We start from the raw sequence: 18,373 nt of genomic DNA, 5'->3' as shown, positions 1-18,373 counted from the left end.
TGAATTAATTTTATGAAACGATATCAATGTGGGTAATTGGTGAGTTATATTCATCACTTATTAAAAAGTATCATTCAAATACATACAGTACCATATAAACCAAAGTCCACAGAAAATGTAACAATTAAATTTGAATTAGTTAATTCAAATACAATACTTTTAAATTTTCCAATACATCACTTCATTCAACAAAGTGGCCATTATACACTCATATCAAATTCAATCTGATCTAATTTAAATTGATGCTCCAAATAGTCTTCTTCATAACCAAGAGCTTAAATATAATATTTATATTTTACAGAAAAAGAAAATTTAATTTACACTTTATACAACACATTTCTTGTATATAATTGCTGTAACTACCTTAATTCTTCCACACAAGAAGAACTTGTCACCATTTCCTTAATCACTTGAGACCTTGCCCTATTGATAGTAACAAGGCACAAATACACATGCTCTTCAAGCTCTTCAACTTGCTTTTGAAACCCAACATGATTCTTCTTAATCTCTTTCATTACATGCAAAGCAAATTTATCCTCTCGTCTATCCAAACAAAATTGAATCATTACCTTGTTGTGCTCAACTTCATCATGTAACCTAGCAACAAGTCTCCCCATCGTGTCAAAATCCCTATTCAAGATATAAGTCCCCTTGGCTGCCACGTCAAGCTGCTTCCTCACTTTTCTTAGGAACCCACTTCTGAGGAATCTAAAGTTGAAGGGCTTTTTCTTGAAGCACTTTGTGGGGAAGCTTAAAATCATTGGCCCGATGAGTAGGGCAGTGAGTGCATGTGCTGCAACAACAACAGCTGCTATAGCAATTAAGCTACAGACTGCTGTTATGCAAATCCCACTTGCCTTATGCACATAATTAATCAGCTTAATTTTTCTTGCCACCTTTTTTCTCTTTGATTTCAAATTGTGCAACACGGAAGAGTACTTATCATGAATGACCTTGAATTCATTCGTACTCGGATTGGAAAACGGGTTGGTTAAAATAATCAACGAGTTCAAGTTCGAAACAATCAACTTAACTTTATCGTGAGGTTCTGTTTGATCATCATCAGCCGTATCTAGGGCAAGTTGAATGAACCGGTACTCATATCGAACATCATTGATGTTCTTGAGGAGCTGGCCACAAATGCTTGACGCTTCAGCACTTATATCAAAGTAATTAAGCAAGAGGTCTTTGAGTTCGGGCACCTTTGAAAGAACAGCTGATTCGAGAATGCTTGGTATGGTGTCTTGATCGGGTTCAAGCAAGATTTCACAAAATTTTTCATGGCGGCAGGATGGAGAGGATGGCTCGGTAACGAATAATTGAGCCTTGGACAAGCATTCGGCAAAAGATTTTGTTCTTAGTGCGCTGAGATATTCTTCATTAATGTTCAGGCTTTTTCTTGCTTCTCTCAATTCCTCGTCATCTGAAATTAAGATATGTGTAGAAAATATCAACTGACGTTATAGATATCAAGATATATATAGATAATAATAAAAATATAATGAATAAATAATATTTCAGTCATCAAAGATACACATGGTACATAAAAATTTGAGATGAGGAAATCTTTTCATGCATGTAATTTGAGATGAGGAAAACAAGCAACCTATGAGAAATATATGCAAATAATTGAATAAATAACAAATTTTATGTAAGTAAATTATTCTAAACATTTTTTTTCTTATGTCTTATACATAAATTTGATATGATAAAAAGGAACAAGTACCCGAAAGAACACAAAAAAAAGAAAAAGAAATCAGTATAACAAAATTTCACTTTATTTCGATATATTTATGAAAAAATTTGTTTCATGGAAGAAGCATAAATTTGGGTAAAACTCATGATGATTGTCCCGTTGTCAATGATATATAGAAGATGGTAATAAATTAAAACAAGCAACAATTAATATGATGCGTGTGTGCTTGTGCATGCACTATTAGAAGATACCTCTTCTGGAGTTTGCAGCTCTAAGTTTTGCCCACATCTTATTGAATTCCTATAAATTATATAAGAATAAAGTTGAAGATATATCCTGGACTAATTTAGAAAAACCAAACAGAGCTCTCACTTCCAGTGAGAAAATTAAATACCCCACAATTGGATCATTCCCTTCTAAGAATATACAAAATTAAGATTCTTAAAAGGAAAATACTGAAGGGTATTATGCAAATATTATATATGAGCAGGTATATTCAACTTCCTAGGCTTGTCAGTTGAGCAAAAATACACACACTTATACAAAGCCTCTAAATTATTAAAGGCGTTTTAAGGATTGTATTGAACGCTATCTCTTTGGTAACTCTATCTAATCTGATCAAAAGAGAAAGAGAAAGAGAATTTTAATCACTTATTCAAATTCTTAGCAAGCTTTAAGGCTAAATTTGCTGAGCAGCCCTCGTCTCATGAGGAACCTTTATTGCATCTGGTAGCCTCCTTTAATTTTGTCGTTGGCTTTATTTCTTCATTCACTCCATCATCATTCATAATTTAACTTGTCTTTATCCTGTTGCATGATTTTGTAAGCTTTACACTCCATTCTTTTCTCTAACACCTAAACTGTATCTTGGAGGCTGAAGAAATATTTGTCCAAAACTACCAACACGCCCTTGATTGGTTTGTTTATTATATATGATTATGAGTTGTGTGGCTACACATGTGTTCATAGGAATTAATATTGCCGAAAACCAAAAGAAACTTGTGAGCTATCATTGTCCTTAATTTGTCATTATCCTCATCATCATTCTTCAATCTATGTTTCCTCTTTCGTGTATCTAACTATTAACATGGATCTTCGTTATTATTGTTGTATTAAAGCATCATCTTATTAATTTTTTTTTTCGGTTTTTTAAATCAGCTGGTATTCAAAAATCACATTAGACCCTGATTAATTCATATTCGAACTGAACAGGACCACTAATGCGGCAAAACTCTATCAACTATATATTAATATCTATAGTATTTCTCAATATTTCAAATTTAAGGTTAAAGAAGTTAAAATATCCAAGACTGGGGGGTTTAGTTTTTTATTTAGTTTCTAGATACTTTTGATATTTAAAATAAAAAATTGAGAACATTTTTATCTCTTTTCTAAGAGAAAAAGTACCTAATTATTGTGGTGAAATTTTATGATTTTTTGAATGATCGCCACACTTTCTTGCGAACTGTGAGATATGGGTACGTGTGTTTCAGTTATGATGATCATTAATATTGTCTTTGATACCAATTATAAAATTGAGTTTTACAATAAATTAATTTAAAGATTCTTAGATGTGGAGCCAAATAGAATTGCGTGCTGAGTTATATCACTTATAAAATCGAGTTTTTCCATCTCAATTGAATTAGATTAATTGGAATTAATATATACAAGTATTGAAGAGAAAGGTGGAAGAAATTCAGAAATTAATTAATTAATTAAATGATTCATATGTATAATTGTAGGAGGGGTATAAATGTACATTCACGGCAAAGCAAGTGGAAATAATTTAAATAATTAGTTAGGGTTTGGTTTCGAGAACGGTTGAAGGAACGTTGAGGGGTGAGCGCAGAATAGTTGGCAAGAAACCTGTAAAGGCACAAATTGCTCCGCCTAACAACTTCATGTTTTTTCTGCTGCCTAATTACGTCTTTTATTTAAACCTTTTTCTGATTAATAACGAAAATTAAGTGAAACTCCAAACATTTTCTCTGTCTATATACATCTCACTTATTTAAAAGGAAAAAAAAGATTTAAAAAAGTGGATTTGGTATACACGTGGAAGGTTTTTACGTGGGCATTTCATGTGGAAGAGAAAACATGCATATTATTTGAGAGAAAGAGAAAGCAATGCATGCAAGTAATCAATAAACTTCTTGGAAGTCCATTGAAGATAACCTCAACCTTTGACCCTGAGCTTAACTTGAAGAGATATGCGTGGAGATCTCAACTTCAAGAGTGTGCGTCTCAGAGTGATCGGGATGTAGCACACAATTTGTTAACTCGGACACGAAATTGATCGATCAATATTTAATAAATTTGTGCTACTTCACCTTAGCTTTCTTGTAACATAATATGCGTGTGTGTATTTTATATTAGGTGTAACGTCTAAAAGTCACAGGCACCGTGCCCAAATTTTGGTAACGGGTGGCTGCTTGTATCTTATAACTGATATTTTAGGCCATTTACGTCAATTTTCTTTGCAAATAGAACACACGATTCATGTTGTGGGCGTGCAAAAGTAATCGGGTCACTTCATCAGATTTTGGGAAGTAAATTTTTTTGAGGCTTTTTTTTTTTGGGGGGTTGGGGTGGGGGGGGGGGGGGGGGGGGGGGTTTATTTTGTATTATAAAAACCAGACACTCTACGTAAGATTTAAAAGTATTCGTATCAGAGTACTCTAATACTTGGATCCAATCATATGTGTCAGACACTCATATATTATAACAATATGATAAATTTTATAATTAATAAAATTATTATTATGTTATCTAATAGATTATTCTTGTTTTAACTTTATCATTAAATACCATGTTCATGTTATTTATGAAAATGGTATAAAATAAATAATTCATGTTGGAAATTTAAAGCCCAATACATCAGACCCATTTCTTCAGCCCACAGTCATCAGTCAGTCACCCAGTACGAAACATAGAAGATCCAAACTACAAAGAGCGCCACAATGCACGGTGATCGACACGTCACCCATACCATAATTAAAAAATTCGAAAACTATCATCTCAAAATAAAAAAAAATTCGTAGAAATGGTCTACAGTCGGCTCCCCACAAACTCACATGTGATATGTCATTGTCCTATCGAGGAGTGGACGGACGGATTCGCTCCGTTTCTTGTCACAGCCACCGCTATTGTCCGTAACTCTAACATTTCCCTCTCACGACGAAACGAAACCCACGCGCTTTTCTCTTACTCAACGCTGAAAACTCAAAACAGTCAAATCCTCAACTCTCCCCGATCCCAACAGAGTAACAAACCATCCCCAAAATCAAGAAATCAAATTATCAGATTCCCAAAACCCTAAATTTTTTGTAAAAGTACAACTAATATAACGAAAACAAAGAAAAATTCTAGAGAGAATCTCTGAGGATTAGCCCTAAAATGGCGTCCTCTAAAATCATGAAATCTTCAAACACACGAAATTCGGATCTTTCAAAACGGTCCTCTACTGCTTCTTCTTCTTCTACAAAGCAGCAGCAAGAGGCACTAACTGACGCGTCGAAGTTCGCTTCCGCAATGACGGTGGACGGCATTTTACGGAACGTCTACAACACGACGACGGCGTTGACGACGGACGCCACTCTTCTCGACGCGCAAATCACTCTGGTCGACACGAACTCGAATCTGATCGCGAACGAGAACGACCAGAACGGCGCCGTCTCGGCGGGGGCGATGAAGAGTGTGGACGACGTGTGGAGGGAGATCGTATCGGGGGAGAAGAAGGAGATGAAGGAGGAGGCGATTGACGAAATGATGACTTTGGAGGATTTTTTGGCAAAGGCGGGAGCTGTTGAGGATAGTGCTGGCGGTGATGACATGGACGTGAAAGCTTTTGCGAATGTTACTGAGAGGTTGAGTGGTGGAGTTTATGCGTTTGATCAGCCGGCGGCGGCGAGTCCCTTTCAGGTTGAAGGGGCCATTGTTGGGTTTGGAAATGGAGTGGAAGTTGTTGGCGGGAGAGGGAAGAGAGGGAGAGTGATGTTGGAGCCATTGGATAAGGCAGCGCAGCAGCGGCAACGGAGGATGATCAAGAACCGAGAGTCCGCTGCTAGGTCGAGGGAAAGGAAACAGGTCACAAAACTCTGTTCTAATTAGGCTTTTGATTTGATAGCTCATCAGCTGAAGCGTTTGATAAACACCTACCCATCTGTACTTCACTGTCTCTGATTTCAATTTATAGCAGTCGTGGCTGCAACTCAATTCCAAACATATCCTGATTGTTTTGTTGATCGATGGGTTTGGAATTTTTGGTGTTCTGCAGGCTTATCAAGTGGAATTAGAATCTTTGGCAGTGAGGCTCGAGGAGGAAAACGAGCAGCTGTTGAAAGAAAAGGTAATTAGATATGTTACCGATGCTGAAGAGAGTTTGTAAGATTAATAAATTGATCAATAACACATAGCAAGCATGCTTGGTCATGTCATTTATCAGTTTTCAGATAGTGTTATGAATTATTTGTTCATTGTCTCTGCCTCAAGTTAACATTCTACCATGTAAAGGTATTTGAAAGATTGTATTCTAGTATTTACATGCCTTAAATTTAAATGATTTGGTTTTTTTTATTATTGTATGTGGGTGATCCATTTTGAATATGACGTCTTATCTTAATTGTTAGTTCCTGTCCTCGTCTTCTGAAATTTTGTTAGGTTACCAATAGCACAAGCTAAGAAGTTCTGAAATATGTGGTGATTTAATTAGTTAACTTTCAATACTTGTTTGAAATCTTTCCTTGGAGAAGCAAACTTTAAGATTTGTTTGATTTCAGTGGTCCAAACAACAAAGTTGTTTGCTAGATAAAAAACAACAGATGCTTAACTATTAGGGGACGAAGGACCCATTCCTGTATTTTTCTGTTTCTGTTCTTGATGCACAGATTAATAAGTTCATTTTCTTAGTGTGTGTATCTATATATGTAAACTTATTGAAGTAACTTATATTTGTGGTTGTAGTGGTGCAGCACTGCTTCCTGAAAAAAATTATTCACACATTATTTATAAATTGTTTCCACACTGGTTACAGACTTTATGTGGACATCCCTAATGACAGTTAGTTGTCGGACAAATCATGCGTTAAAAACATTGTTATATAAATCATTAGTTATGTTTTCTAGGATAGATGTTATGTGAGGTATTTATTTACTAAGAATTGAAGAAAATTATTGATGATAGCAATCACTTGGAGTTGGAGATCACTTCTAACTTTCATCGTTCTCTTGCAGTACTTTTCCAACCTTCATCCCATTCTCATAGAAGTTGACAAATAATGTCTAGATGGGAGTTGATTACCGATGATTGCTTAAATTCAATTTAGCTTTTTTCAGATTTGTGTCATCACGAGTGCATAGTGGTTTATGCATATAATTTAAGATATTTATCATAACACTATTTTGTTTGCATTGAACAATTACATATACACTCTCTTATGTTCCATTAGTTTACTGTGGTTTAGGAGGTCTAATTTTATCCCCTTTTTGTAATATGAAAGCCCAGTTGTAAATGCATATTGGAGGCTATACTAATTGTGTTAGCTCTCTTCAAGTTCTTTTTTACCCCTATGGATTTTGCTTATTCTTGCCTAACAAAATTTCTTCCTGTGCAGGCGGAGAGGACTAAGGAGAGGTACAAGCAGGTAACAAAACAACTCTGTCTGACTTTTCATCAAATTTGGGAATTAATGTGTTTTAGTGTTGGAAGTTGATTTTGGATAATCTAATTCATGAGTAATATAGAGAAACCCATATATTTCAACTATATTCAAGTCTGCAAGTATAGTTGTATCATTGTTGTGATTGATTCAAGGATGATATGCATAGAAACATTGACAATTCCGTCTAATTTTCCTACCATGCTTTTTCAGTCAAGCAGTCTGTCCTAGTGGGTAGCTTTGCTGGTGCTTTATGAAATTGCCATAAATCATAGACAGAACAAATGTAGCAATGTTTTATTGCAAAGTAAATTACAATGATGAGAATGGCTAGTAAAGCTTAAATTACTTGATTATTGATTTTCTTATTGATTCTCCTGCAGCTAATGGAAAAAGTGGTTCCAGTTGTTGAGAAGAAAAGACCACCGCGTGTTCTTCGGAGAGTTCAATCCGCGGAGTGGTAGATTATGTTTTGCTTTAGATATGATAACTTACGAACTGGCTTCTCCTGCATAGAAAGAATGTGGCGGCAAATCGGCAATGTCATCTTATAGAGAAATAGCTTCTTTCATGGCAGTTACATCCACCCAATGATCACTTCAGAGCAGTAATGGCTCTTGATATATAGTCGAAAAGGGATTGTCACCGAGTCGTGAAGAAAAATTCCCTATTATTTGAGGAAAAAAAAATAGAGAGAGAGAGACTTTCATCAGGTGAGATCAAGGAGGGCTGATGACAAATGTAGATCAATGTAGTTAGGGAGTGTTGCAATGCAAAATTTGTTTCTCCTGATTTCTGCTATATATAATGTGATTTGGGAGAACAAATTACATTCTCGATTGGCAGTATACTGTATTTAGGTTTCAACAAAATATATCAGTAATTAATGATCTGAGAATATCTGCTAATGCTGGACTATGTGTTTATGAGAGTCCAATGGCACTGTTCTTGTTTATGCCGTTGCTATCTTGAAATTTCATTTGTAATTTTAGTTCTAGCATGTCCTTCCATGGATCAATATGCGTGAAAGCTTCTGCCCTCATTATAAGTTATGGACTTAAAATTACCTGCCAACATATTATTATTAGCCATGTTTTTATTTCCACAATTTTTCTCAGGATTTTTTTGTTAAATAATAAAATTCCTCATGGTAAGCTTTATGTCTGTAATATGGGAAATTTATAGGAAATTCAAAGAAATGCTATGAAAAACTCAATAGGCGCCAAAAAAAAAAAAAGGCATCTTAAATGGCAACTATTAATATTTAGGCTGTGTTTACTGGTTAGAGTGGGAGTAAGGAGTGTGGATTTCTTCCACTCTAGCGTTTACTTCCTTAAAATAGGAAGGGAGTGGGAATCCCACTCCGTGGGCCCCACTCATTTTTGGAGTAGGGAGTGGGAGTGGGACTCCCAGGGAGTGGATTCCCACCTCTCTCTTTTTTACTCTTTTATTTTTTTAATTTAATTTAATTTAAAATTCCCACTCCCACCTCTCTCTTTTTTACCTTTTTATTTTTTTAATTTAATTTAATTTAATATTTTATAATTAATAAAATAAAATAAATAATATTATATTTATTTGAATAATATTATTATATTTATTTGAATAATATTATTATATTTATTTGAATAATAATATTATATTTAACTAAATAATAATTTACATTGATTCTAAGTTAAAATTATTTTAAAATAATATTATTATATTAATAGAGAATTAATAAATATAATATTATTATATTTATTTTAAAAATAATAGTACTATATTTATTTAATATTAATAATAATAAATAGTTTATTCTAATAAAATATTAATTTTGTACTAAATAATATTATATTATTATTTTATATAATAATAAATTTAATATAATTATATTAAATAAAATAAGGTTTCATTTTGTATTAAAATTAATAATTTATTGTTCATAATTAAGAATATTAATAATTATAATAAATTTACAAATATAATAAAATAAATATTATTCATTAAATATATTTTTTATTAGTTTTGTAATTAAAAACTATAATTCTTTAAATAAAGATAAAATTATAATTTGAAATTATTTACTCTCAATCCAAGATAAAATAAACAGATAAATTGAATTCTGATCTCTATTCTATACTTCCATTCTAGTGTAAGTAAACAACATACTCTCACTCTACACTCTCAATCCTAAGAATCTCACTCTCCAAGATTTCCAATCCAATTCAAAAAATAAACGGTAGCTTAGAGGATTGAAGGTTAGGGTTTCGAAGTAGCAAGTGGCGAGCGTGAGAGAGCGAGACTGGCAGCAGAGAGCACTCTCGTATCGACATTGAAAATGAAATAGCAACGGCAACAGGCGCTTTATCTCTGTCGTTTTATCCACTCAACGGCTTTTAATATCTTTTCTGCAAATATTTATTTATCTATCACTAGTTTCTTTTATCTGCTTCCCGGAAGCACTCTTGTCACTATTCCTTTGTCTTTTAGTACTTGTCTTGACATTCTTCTCACTTCGAAAGCTGCAATTTGTAGTAAAGCTGTTGCCGTTGCTGTTGAATGGCGAGCCATGTATTTGTACTATTCCCCTTTCTTTAGTATTACTCAGATTATCAAATATTACCTGAAAACTTTCAATTTTGCAATTGATTATGTTTTGTATGCAGTTCAGCCAACTATAGATCGAAAAAAAGATATTAGGTGAGGTAGACTTACCACGTCATTCTTTTTTTCTTTGTAATTTCATTGTAATTATTCTATTTAAGACTCTTTTTCTTTTATTTTTTTTTTAGCTATCTTTTTGGCCAATACTAAAGTTTGTTGATTGTCATTGAAACAATGATTTGGGAGATAACAAAGGGGGGAGGAACTATACCAGAAAGCTTTTTTCTTTTTGTCTTCTAATCCTCCAAGATTGTTTTTTTAAGTATCCTAAGTTCTTTATGTCCCTGTTCTAGTCCTCTTTCTTTTTGTTCTTTTTGTCGTTAAAATCCTTGTCTTCGTATGATTCGGCCCTGCCGTTATTTACACCAGCTTCTCCAGATCCAGCATTTGCAGTTTGTTATCTTAATAACTGATATATTTTGTTAACATATTATATTTTACTGACCCTTGACTAGCTACCAGCGGAATATCTCAAGTGATAATTCCTATTGGAAAAAAAAAATGTTTCAATTTCTAATTCTGCAATATTTTTTCAAGGGATTCTACCATTTTGTACCTTTCATTAAACGAGCATATGCACGCACATGTAAGTATATATAAGTTTTTCAACCAACGGACCTTTGGTTCAATGGGAGAATCCTTGCACTTACAATGTTGAATGCAAGGATTCGAGCTTCCATAAGAGCTTTATGGGGGTTAATTTCAGTACTCCCTCAATTATCAATATAATTGAGTGGAGACAATCTCTTTCTTACGAAATTTGAGTGGAGCATATGGTTTAAAATATATGGACAAGTGCTTCAGTGTGTCAATATATGGTGGTGGTCTCAATTATATAATATGATTGTAAATATTAATTGTAATGTCTGATGTAATGTCAGTAACATCTGTGTATAACATACTTAAAAAAAAGTATATATAAGGTTTCAACTTTCATATAACAAATTTAATGTGCTAAGTTACAACCCAATACACAACTTAAATAAGTATCCATACTCTACTGTACTCGTAGCACAACTGGTTTTGCAAGTATTTTATATATATATATTTGTATTGGGTTTCGTATTGAGTCTTGTTTAATATAGATAAATTTATGGTTTCAATTCCACAATGTAATTACAGAAGATAGTGAGATTTTATTCGTTTGAAACATCAAAATAAAAAGTATGCGTATCACTTCATTAAACAAATTAAAGTATTAAAGAAACTAAATGGGCCAAATTAAAAAGTTAAAGATTTCATCAAAGAAAGTAAAATTAGATTCCCCACACTCATTCACCTCTCCATATAAGAAAAAAAAAACTATTTAAATTAAAAATTGATGTAAATAAAGACTGCAGAGTGATAATCACAAAGAACTAGCTAATCATTTTAGAATAATAATCCCCATCATCTTTTATCAATTTTTTTTATCATTACATTATAAATACTAATTTCATTCTCTTTATTGTTACTGTTTTTTGTAAAGTTTTTCAGCAAACAAAATCATGCCACCTTTTACTGTTTAAAATAAATGAAATCACACAATCTCCCATATCCATTGTCTGTCATCCATTCAAACAAAGTCTGACAGTTTGCAGGGTCTCCCCTCAAAAACAAAAAAACTAATGCACATTTTTCAATTTTCAGAATTCCCTTTTTCTTTTAAAAGCTTTGACAGAGCCATTACAAGTGCATAAAAGCCATAAACCCTTCTGATTTAATCATCCCTCTTCATCATTTCACTTCATTAGTTCATCATTTCAGTTCATGAAGCTTGACATTTCATCCATGCTTCCAATCTTCCTAGTTTTGTTCCTTCTCTCACAACAAGCTCAATCTGCAACAATTTTTGTTGATGGAATTTCAGAGTGGAAGAACCCCAGTGTCCATGTAGGAGACACAATCAGTAAGTAATCTGAAAACAAAACAACATTTTTTATGTGATCCAAATTAGCAATGACTAACATGTCCTGTTCTTAATTTCTTTCTCAGTTTTCAAACACAAGTTTAATAACTCCAACCTCTACATTTTCAAGAACAAGAATGCATTCAATCTTTGCAATTTCTCTCAAGCTACTCTTCTCACCAAGCCCAATTCCACCTCCTATACGGTAACTAGCTAGCTTCAAATCTTGTTTTTGAAACAAAAACATGGAAATTTTGAAAATGATTTTTTTTTCTGGATCTGGAAACATGTTCTAGTTGCATTCTTTTTTACGTGGGGTACATTGAAAAATGTCTCAAAATTGTTACTAACTTTTTAAAATTTTTTAAAATTTTTGCTCATAATGTATGCAAATTAATTAGTGGCACCCATCACGCCGTGGATTTTTCTACTTCACATTCAACAACGGCTCTCTTCAAACATGCAATAAAAGCTCACAAAAGCTCTCCATAAAAGTCTCTGCTGTCTCTTCAACTCCGTCACCAACCCCTTCAACGGAAAAACCTCCGATGATGGCGGCTCCGACGCCGGCTCCCGGAGGCATTGTGTCGTCTTCTCCATCTTATCCGTGGCCTTTCCGCCCTCATGAAAAGGCTTTTTCCCCAACTCCTGCACCCATGATTGCTGCCACTTCTCCAGGGACGGTGCCGGATAAAGGCAGCGGCATTCCGTTCATTAACAGTAACCCCGCCGTTCCTCTGCCTACTGGTGAAGTTGATTCTGCTACTATACGGCCTTTGCCCACTTCAGGCCATGTGAATCAGGTGAGAACGTTTTGGGTTTTATAAAAATGTGGATTTGCACATAATGTTTAGTAAGAGTTTGAAATTAAAATTTTCCAATTTGATGCTGATGTAAGTCATGATTTTATATGTGTGTGTGTGTGTGTATTTCATTTATCATTTTGGTTCACTTGGCCATACACATATAAAATAATAGTGAAATGATTTTAATGGTGTGTTGATTTGGTGGGTGGAATTGCAGGTGGAGGTTGGGATACTAGCAAGTCAATTATTGGTCCTCCTATTTTCTACAGTTTTCCTGATGATGTAAAAAAGAGGCTGAGACTCAAGAGAGAAATTAATGGAGGCCGTTTCGCCTGTGTAAAAAGTAGAAAATATTTTATTTATTAAGTAGGAAGAGGATGCAGTAAAAAAGTAATGTGGTAATTAGAGAGTTAAAGTAGCTTTAAATGTGATGATTATATGTACCATAATTTGTGTTTATGGTGACTGGCGATGCTCTTTTTCTCTCTGGCACTTGCTTTGGAATCATTTCTCACTTTTGATCTTTAATTTTGCCCATGCAATCAAGTACTTACTTTTTTCTTTTTCACTCTCTTTGTTCTTCATTGATCCCCACCTCTTTGCATAACTTTTTTGTTTTTTGTTTTTTTTTTTTAAATTGAATTAATGATGAAAATTTTAAATTTGAAGTTCCAAGGGTGACCTGTTGGGCAAAGAGGTCCCTTTTCTGCATTGCTTTAAATCTTCTTATGGCGGAAGAAACCAGATTCACTTCCATTTTTAAAAACCATTTTATGGGAGAGGGCTACCTTACAACATCCGCAAGGTGCAGTCCTCTCCTCTCATATGAACAGCATCTGGTCGTAAGTCCAAGTAAGACCCATGACCAAATTTGTGAGAGGATTGTACCTTAGGGTAAGATAGCAAACTCCTCATTTTATAAATTCAAAGACAGCTTCTTGATGACCAAATAAGTGCTGTATAGAGATTTCAATTGGATCAGATTGGCCGTAATCGTAGATGGTACGAGCCCAGCAAGAATAGTGTCGTGCTGCTTTCACATGAGGTTCAATAGTATATAGGGGTTTCTAAAATCAATCTTAAAATCACAATTATTAAAGTGTTTAGTTAATTTTTTTTTTCGTTACTTGATAATTTAAAATCCAAAAATAATGTTACTTCCTCTGATAAGAAACTAATGAAAGTAAAATTCTTACATATCAAATTTGTTGTCAAAGTTAATAACTTTTAACATTTCGTGGCTATATATATATGTTGATTAAGGAAATATTCTTTTATCCCAAGCGGGGACACATTTTGGTGCTCCACTTGCACCTCACCTGCAATTTCACGTTTTAGTGTCAACAAAATGCCGTTGCTTCCCGCCAAGGCCAAAAACAGTTAGAAGTAACCGACTTTGAAACCACCTCAAATTTTACACTAAGAAGCAATGAATATGTGCTTTACTCTTATTCACACACCTGCAAAAATGCCACCAAATAGTGACTTCAACATGTTAGAATGCCTTGCACCACAATTTTTCTATAATCGTATTAATTCTGTTTCTCATACATTACTAAGAGCATAGTCATTTGAATTTCTTTTATTCCAAAAAAAAAAAAAAAGAGGAAGAAGCAGTAGCTGCCATGGAGCTTGAATTGGGATTTAAGCTCACTCGTACAAGAGACGACGAACAGACTTCCATTGCTGATTTTCGGATCACCACAGATTCGTCCGGTCCAATTTTCGTGTCTGAAGAAACTGACAGCAAGTTCATCCTCACCGGATATCTCAAAGGTTTTTCTTATTTACTTGGCTCCATGTCTCTTCCATTTTAATTTAATCTTTTTGTTGTATAAATTGATGGTAAATGAGATAATTTACTCTTAAATTTTGAGCATATGCAGGTTTCAGAAGAGAGAATATCGATATTATGATAAATGAAGCAGGAGATAAAATTGCAATTAGTGGAAAGAAGCCGGTGCAAGAGATGGTGTTGATGGGTTGGATTGTGCAGAAAAAAGAGGTGGAAATCATGGCCTTCAGGAAAGTTTTTCAGATACCAAATGGGGTGATTTTGGATAAAGTTAAGGCCAAGTTTAATGAAGAAACATCAAATTTGACAATTTTCATGCCCAAGTCAGTTAAAGGACATTCTGGGATTGTGATTGAGGAAGTGAAGGAAGAGGAAGTAGATAGAGGGGTGCCTGAAGCAATTGATAAAATAGAGGATCCTGAAATGAAACCAGTTGCGGCTGATGAGGTTCCCGAGAAAGGTACGAATAAGTCGGCGCCTAAGGAAGAAATTATAGAGAAGATTGAAGAAAAGCAGGATCCGATTCAGGCTGAGGAACCAGCAAATGATCAGCGAAAATTTGAAACAACGGAATCAGCTGCTGAAGAGATTCCTGAAAATGGAAAAACAGAAGGAGCTGAAGAAAAATTTGACGGAGGGGAATCCAGGCCATTGGAGAATGGAGCCGAGGCAGAAACTGAAAGAGTCGAACAGACAATTCGGGAAGAATCCAAAGGGCCTGAAGTTAAAAGCAAGGAAGAAAATGAACGGGTTGCGGAGGAATCACCAGGAAGAACTGAAACTGTATCCTCAAAACCTGACGGGGAAGCTGAGATTTCGAAGATCACGGAACCATTGCAAACTGAAGAAACTTGGAAAGAAAGGCTTCCTGAAGAAAAAGCACCAGAGCCAAGATTTGAAGCACATGTTCCTGGCCCTGAGATGGCTAAAACAATCGAATCTGGAGATGATCAAGGTTCGTTATCTACTCAAGTTGAAGAGAAACACACTGCTAGTAAAGATCATCATCGAATGGAAACCGAAAAGCCCGAAGATTTACGAAAGCAGGAGCCCTGTCAAGAAGTTGAAGAATTGACAAAACCTGAAGAGCCCTGTCAAGTACCTGAGCCAGAAGAAACTCCTCAGCCAAATGAAATTGAGCCATCTGAAGAAAAACCTGATGAACAAGAATCTGAAGAATTGGAGAAGCAGAAAGGTATCAGTGAGGATGCGGCGGCGGCAGCACAAATGAAGAAGCATGTTTCTAAAAAGAGTAAGGTTTGTCCTCCTCTTGTTGTCGCAGGATCAGCTCTTCTTGTCTCTCTTATAGTGCTTGTTTTCCAATTGATTAGAGCTAAGAAAAGATAGATTAGCTGCTTCAGTTCCTTGCATTTCCTTGTATATTGTTTGTCATTTGCCCAAATGATTACGACAGTTCATGTGTATATAAGTCGAGTAACTTGAATGAATCACCAGCCTTACAATTTGAAAATTTGAAATCATCCTGTTACCATTATTAATCCATTTAGTTTCAGCATGTTAGTACTTATAAATAGTTTCGACACATATGTTATCCAAAATATAATTTGTACAATAAAACATCAAATGCTCTCAATGTTCAATTTTCAATTTGATCTTAGTTTTTATGACATTCACAAAGTGAATACTAAGATAATGTAATTGATACATTTGAAACTTTGTAAAAATTCTCAATAAATGAGAATGTCACATGCCACGTCATTTAACATGAAAGAATTAAAAAAAAACTATAAAATAATAATAATCTCCTTAAGTTTACTTATATGAAGTTATATTAAGTATAAAACAAGGGTCATTTTATAATTTATTTTTTTAATTACAACATCAATAACGTAACAATGCACATCATTCGATTTTAATCAACGCGTAAAATATTTGTATTAATGAACAAATGTTAATTCTTTAAAAATATTGTAATTAGTTAACACACATGTTAAAAATATTATTTAGAAATTAGAAAGGAAAAAAAAAGGATAAGAGGAGTCGTATTAGAGCACAAGCCTTTAGCCTTCCTCGTTGAATTCATAACCTTTCCATTTAATTTAAATTCATCAAACTGTATTTTAAAAGTTATTTATTCCTTATTAATTAACTAATTATTTATTCATTAAATTAAATAAATGGTAGAGATTAAAACAATTAAATTTAAGGTCTACAACAATTTCATTATAAGCATTCCAAAAAATTCATACAACATGAAAAATCCATAAAATAATTCTCAAAATAATTTTGCCAAATGATTTTCCACGTGGAGGGCTAAATAATTCTGCTATTGTCGTTCAAAAACAAAGTTGGAAAAGAAGCGACCTTGGGGGCAAAGAGGCCTAACAGATCATAATTATTAAATCAGACCTTGAATGACATTCGAAAAACCTATATCGATTGATATTTGTTATTATCATTTCAATGGCAACGGCTTCAATACTGAAAGCAAATTCATTGCTTTATTCAACAAAGTGGAAAAACAAGTTGCGCTGCCACCAACCCGGCGGACTGGCCATCAAATTCGATAAATTTACGGCAAGTACCAGGCTCGAAGGCGTTAAAGTTGAAAGCTTTACAAAATCTGCTTACAGTACCGCGGTTGTTGCCTGCTCGAGTTCAAAATCGAATCTTTCAGAAAAATCTGTCACTAAACGGTGGAGGATTCCCGGTCCTGTGGTCTTGATGGTGCAGTCTTCTTTGGTTGTTGACTATGTCTGCGATGACTGCTGCTTTTGGTCGTCGTAATTCAGCGTTGGCTCATGTTTCTGCGGTGATGCCATTGCCAGCTGCTACTGTTTGCTCCTGTAACTGTGGGAAGAATTTTGCTGCTGCAGGAGACGCTGATAATAGTGTCGTGAAGAATGAACAATCTTTGCTTGCAGATCTCAAGTTATTGATCTTTTTGTTATTTGTTTTGTGCTTTTATTTTATATGAGCAAAGTAGAATTAAAGTCATCAAGCTACAGGTATAGATCGTGCCTTTTTAAAAAAAAAATTTTTTCAACTTATGCCGGAGTAATTAAATTCGATTTCTCACAGTTGCTTTTCTTAGGTGGCGATGACTGTTCTTGGATTAAATTATGAACAGATCCTTCGTAATATTTTAGAGAGTGCCGATTTATCCGGCGGTTGGGGGGATCGTTTGCAAAGTAAAGCTTTATTCTTTGTAGGGATGGCAATGGGGAGGGGAGGGGAGGGGACCAATCTCCCCATACCCATCCCCGATATTTTACATATGTCCCCGTCCCCTCCCCGTCCCCGTCAGAATTGCTTGAGAGAATCCCCATCCCCTCTCCGAATAATAACAGGGGATCCCCGAGGGTCCCCGGTCCCCGAATAACTAATAGTCTAATACATTTTTTTTATTTTCGATTTTAAATTAATCATATTAAAATAAACTCATACCGCTATTGTAAGCTCGTAACCAACTTTGACAGCACATTAAGGCCTCCAATGTGCTTGGATGAAGTCTGTTATGGTATGGGCTCACAACTCTACCACTAGTGTTAAAAGCTGATTCATAAGCAACTGTTGTAATTGGAATTGCCAAAATATCTCTAGCAATTCGAGCTAATGTAGGATACCTATTAGCATTTGTCTTCCACCAACTCAAAATATTAAAATCTTCCATCCGAGGTATAACTTTCTCATCCAAATATGAATTTAATTCATCTGCAACAACTGCACAATCTCCATTGTTTACATAATCATCAAAACCTATCATCCATTTGGTTGCTTTCTTATAAGAATCCCCTGTAGATCTAGTAGAAGAACTACTACCAGTATAATCAAAGCAATAAACAGTTGGTGAAAACTTCAATTAATACTCTTCAACTAATTCCCGGCAAAAGGTGACCACTTTCCCAACATACAACTATTTTGA

The 18,373-nt window shown here is 34.5% G+C and overlaps 4 protein-coding genes across 5 annotated transcripts; 3 read left to right on the top strand and 1 right to left on the bottom strand.

Moving 5' to 3' along the window:
* Positions 1 to 298: 298 nt before the first annotated feature.
* On the bottom strand, positions 299 to 2,030 carry LOC18042536 (UPF0496 protein At1g20180). The gene is made up of 2 exons (XM_024184644.1): positions 1,948 to 2,030; positions 299 to 1,423 (listed from the first exon to the last, which is right to left on the bottom strand). The coding sequence occupies exons 1-2, from the start codon at positions 1,982 to 1,984 to the stop codon at positions 360 to 362; spliced, it is 1,101 nt and encodes a 366-aa protein (XP_024040412.1). The 5' UTR covers positions 1,985 to 2,030; the 3' UTR covers positions 299 to 359.
* A 2,735-nt stretch (positions 2,031 to 4,765) lies between these two features.
* LOC18042535 (G-box-binding factor 4) lies at positions 4,766 to 8,394 on the top strand. 2 transcript variants are annotated; one of them, XR_002905440.1, is made up of 4 exons: positions 4,766 to 5,860; positions 5,973 to 6,044; positions 7,308 to 7,337; positions 7,736 to 7,826. XR_002905440.1 is itself a non-coding variant. In XM_006434405.2 (4 exons), the coding sequence occupies exons 1-4, from the start codon at positions 5,093 to 5,095 to the stop codon at positions 7,814 to 7,816; spliced, it is 873 nt and encodes a 290-aa protein (XP_006434468.1). In that variant the 5' UTR covers positions 4,766 to 5,092; the 3' UTR covers positions 7,817 to 8,394. The 2 variants fall into 2 exon arrangements, 1 of the variants encoding a protein (XP_006434468.1); XM_006434405.2 differs by having other exon boundaries at positions 4,766 to 5,782; positions 7,736 to 8,394.
* A 3,223-nt stretch (positions 8,395 to 11,617) lies between these two features.
* LOC18042538 (pectinesterase inhibitor 10) lies at positions 11,618 to 13,225 on the top strand. Its single transcript, XM_006434403.2, has 4 exons — positions 11,618 to 11,886; positions 11,973 to 12,091; positions 12,288 to 12,689; positions 12,910 to 13,225. Exons 1-4 carry the CDS (start codon positions 11,748 to 11,750, stop codon positions 12,976 to 12,978), a joined length of 729 nt encoding a protein of 242 aa, XP_006434466.1. The 5' UTR covers positions 11,618 to 11,747; the 3' UTR covers positions 12,979 to 13,225.
* Positions 13,226 to 14,314: 1,089 nt separating this feature from the next.
* Positions 14,315 to 15,897, top strand: LOC18042537 (neurofilament heavy polypeptide). The gene is made up of 2 exons (XM_006434402.2): positions 14,315 to 14,468; positions 14,579 to 15,897. Exons 1-2 carry the CDS (start codon positions 14,318 to 14,320, stop codon positions 15,832 to 15,834), a joined length of 1,407 nt encoding a protein of 468 aa, XP_006434465.1. The 5' UTR covers positions 14,315 to 14,317; the 3' UTR covers positions 15,835 to 15,897.
* Positions 15,898 to 18,373: the final 2,476 nt, after the last annotated feature.

Source organism: Citrus clementina, unplaced genomic scaffold (assembly GCF_000493195.1).
Source record: "Citrus clementina cultivar Clemenules unplaced genomic scaffold, Citrus_clementina_v1.0 scaffold_5, whole genome shotgun sequence".
NCBI lineage: Eukaryota > Viridiplantae > Streptophyta > Magnoliopsida > Sapindales > Rutaceae > Citrus > Citrus x clementina.
This window is presented reverse-complemented; position numbering and strand designations above follow the sequence as displayed.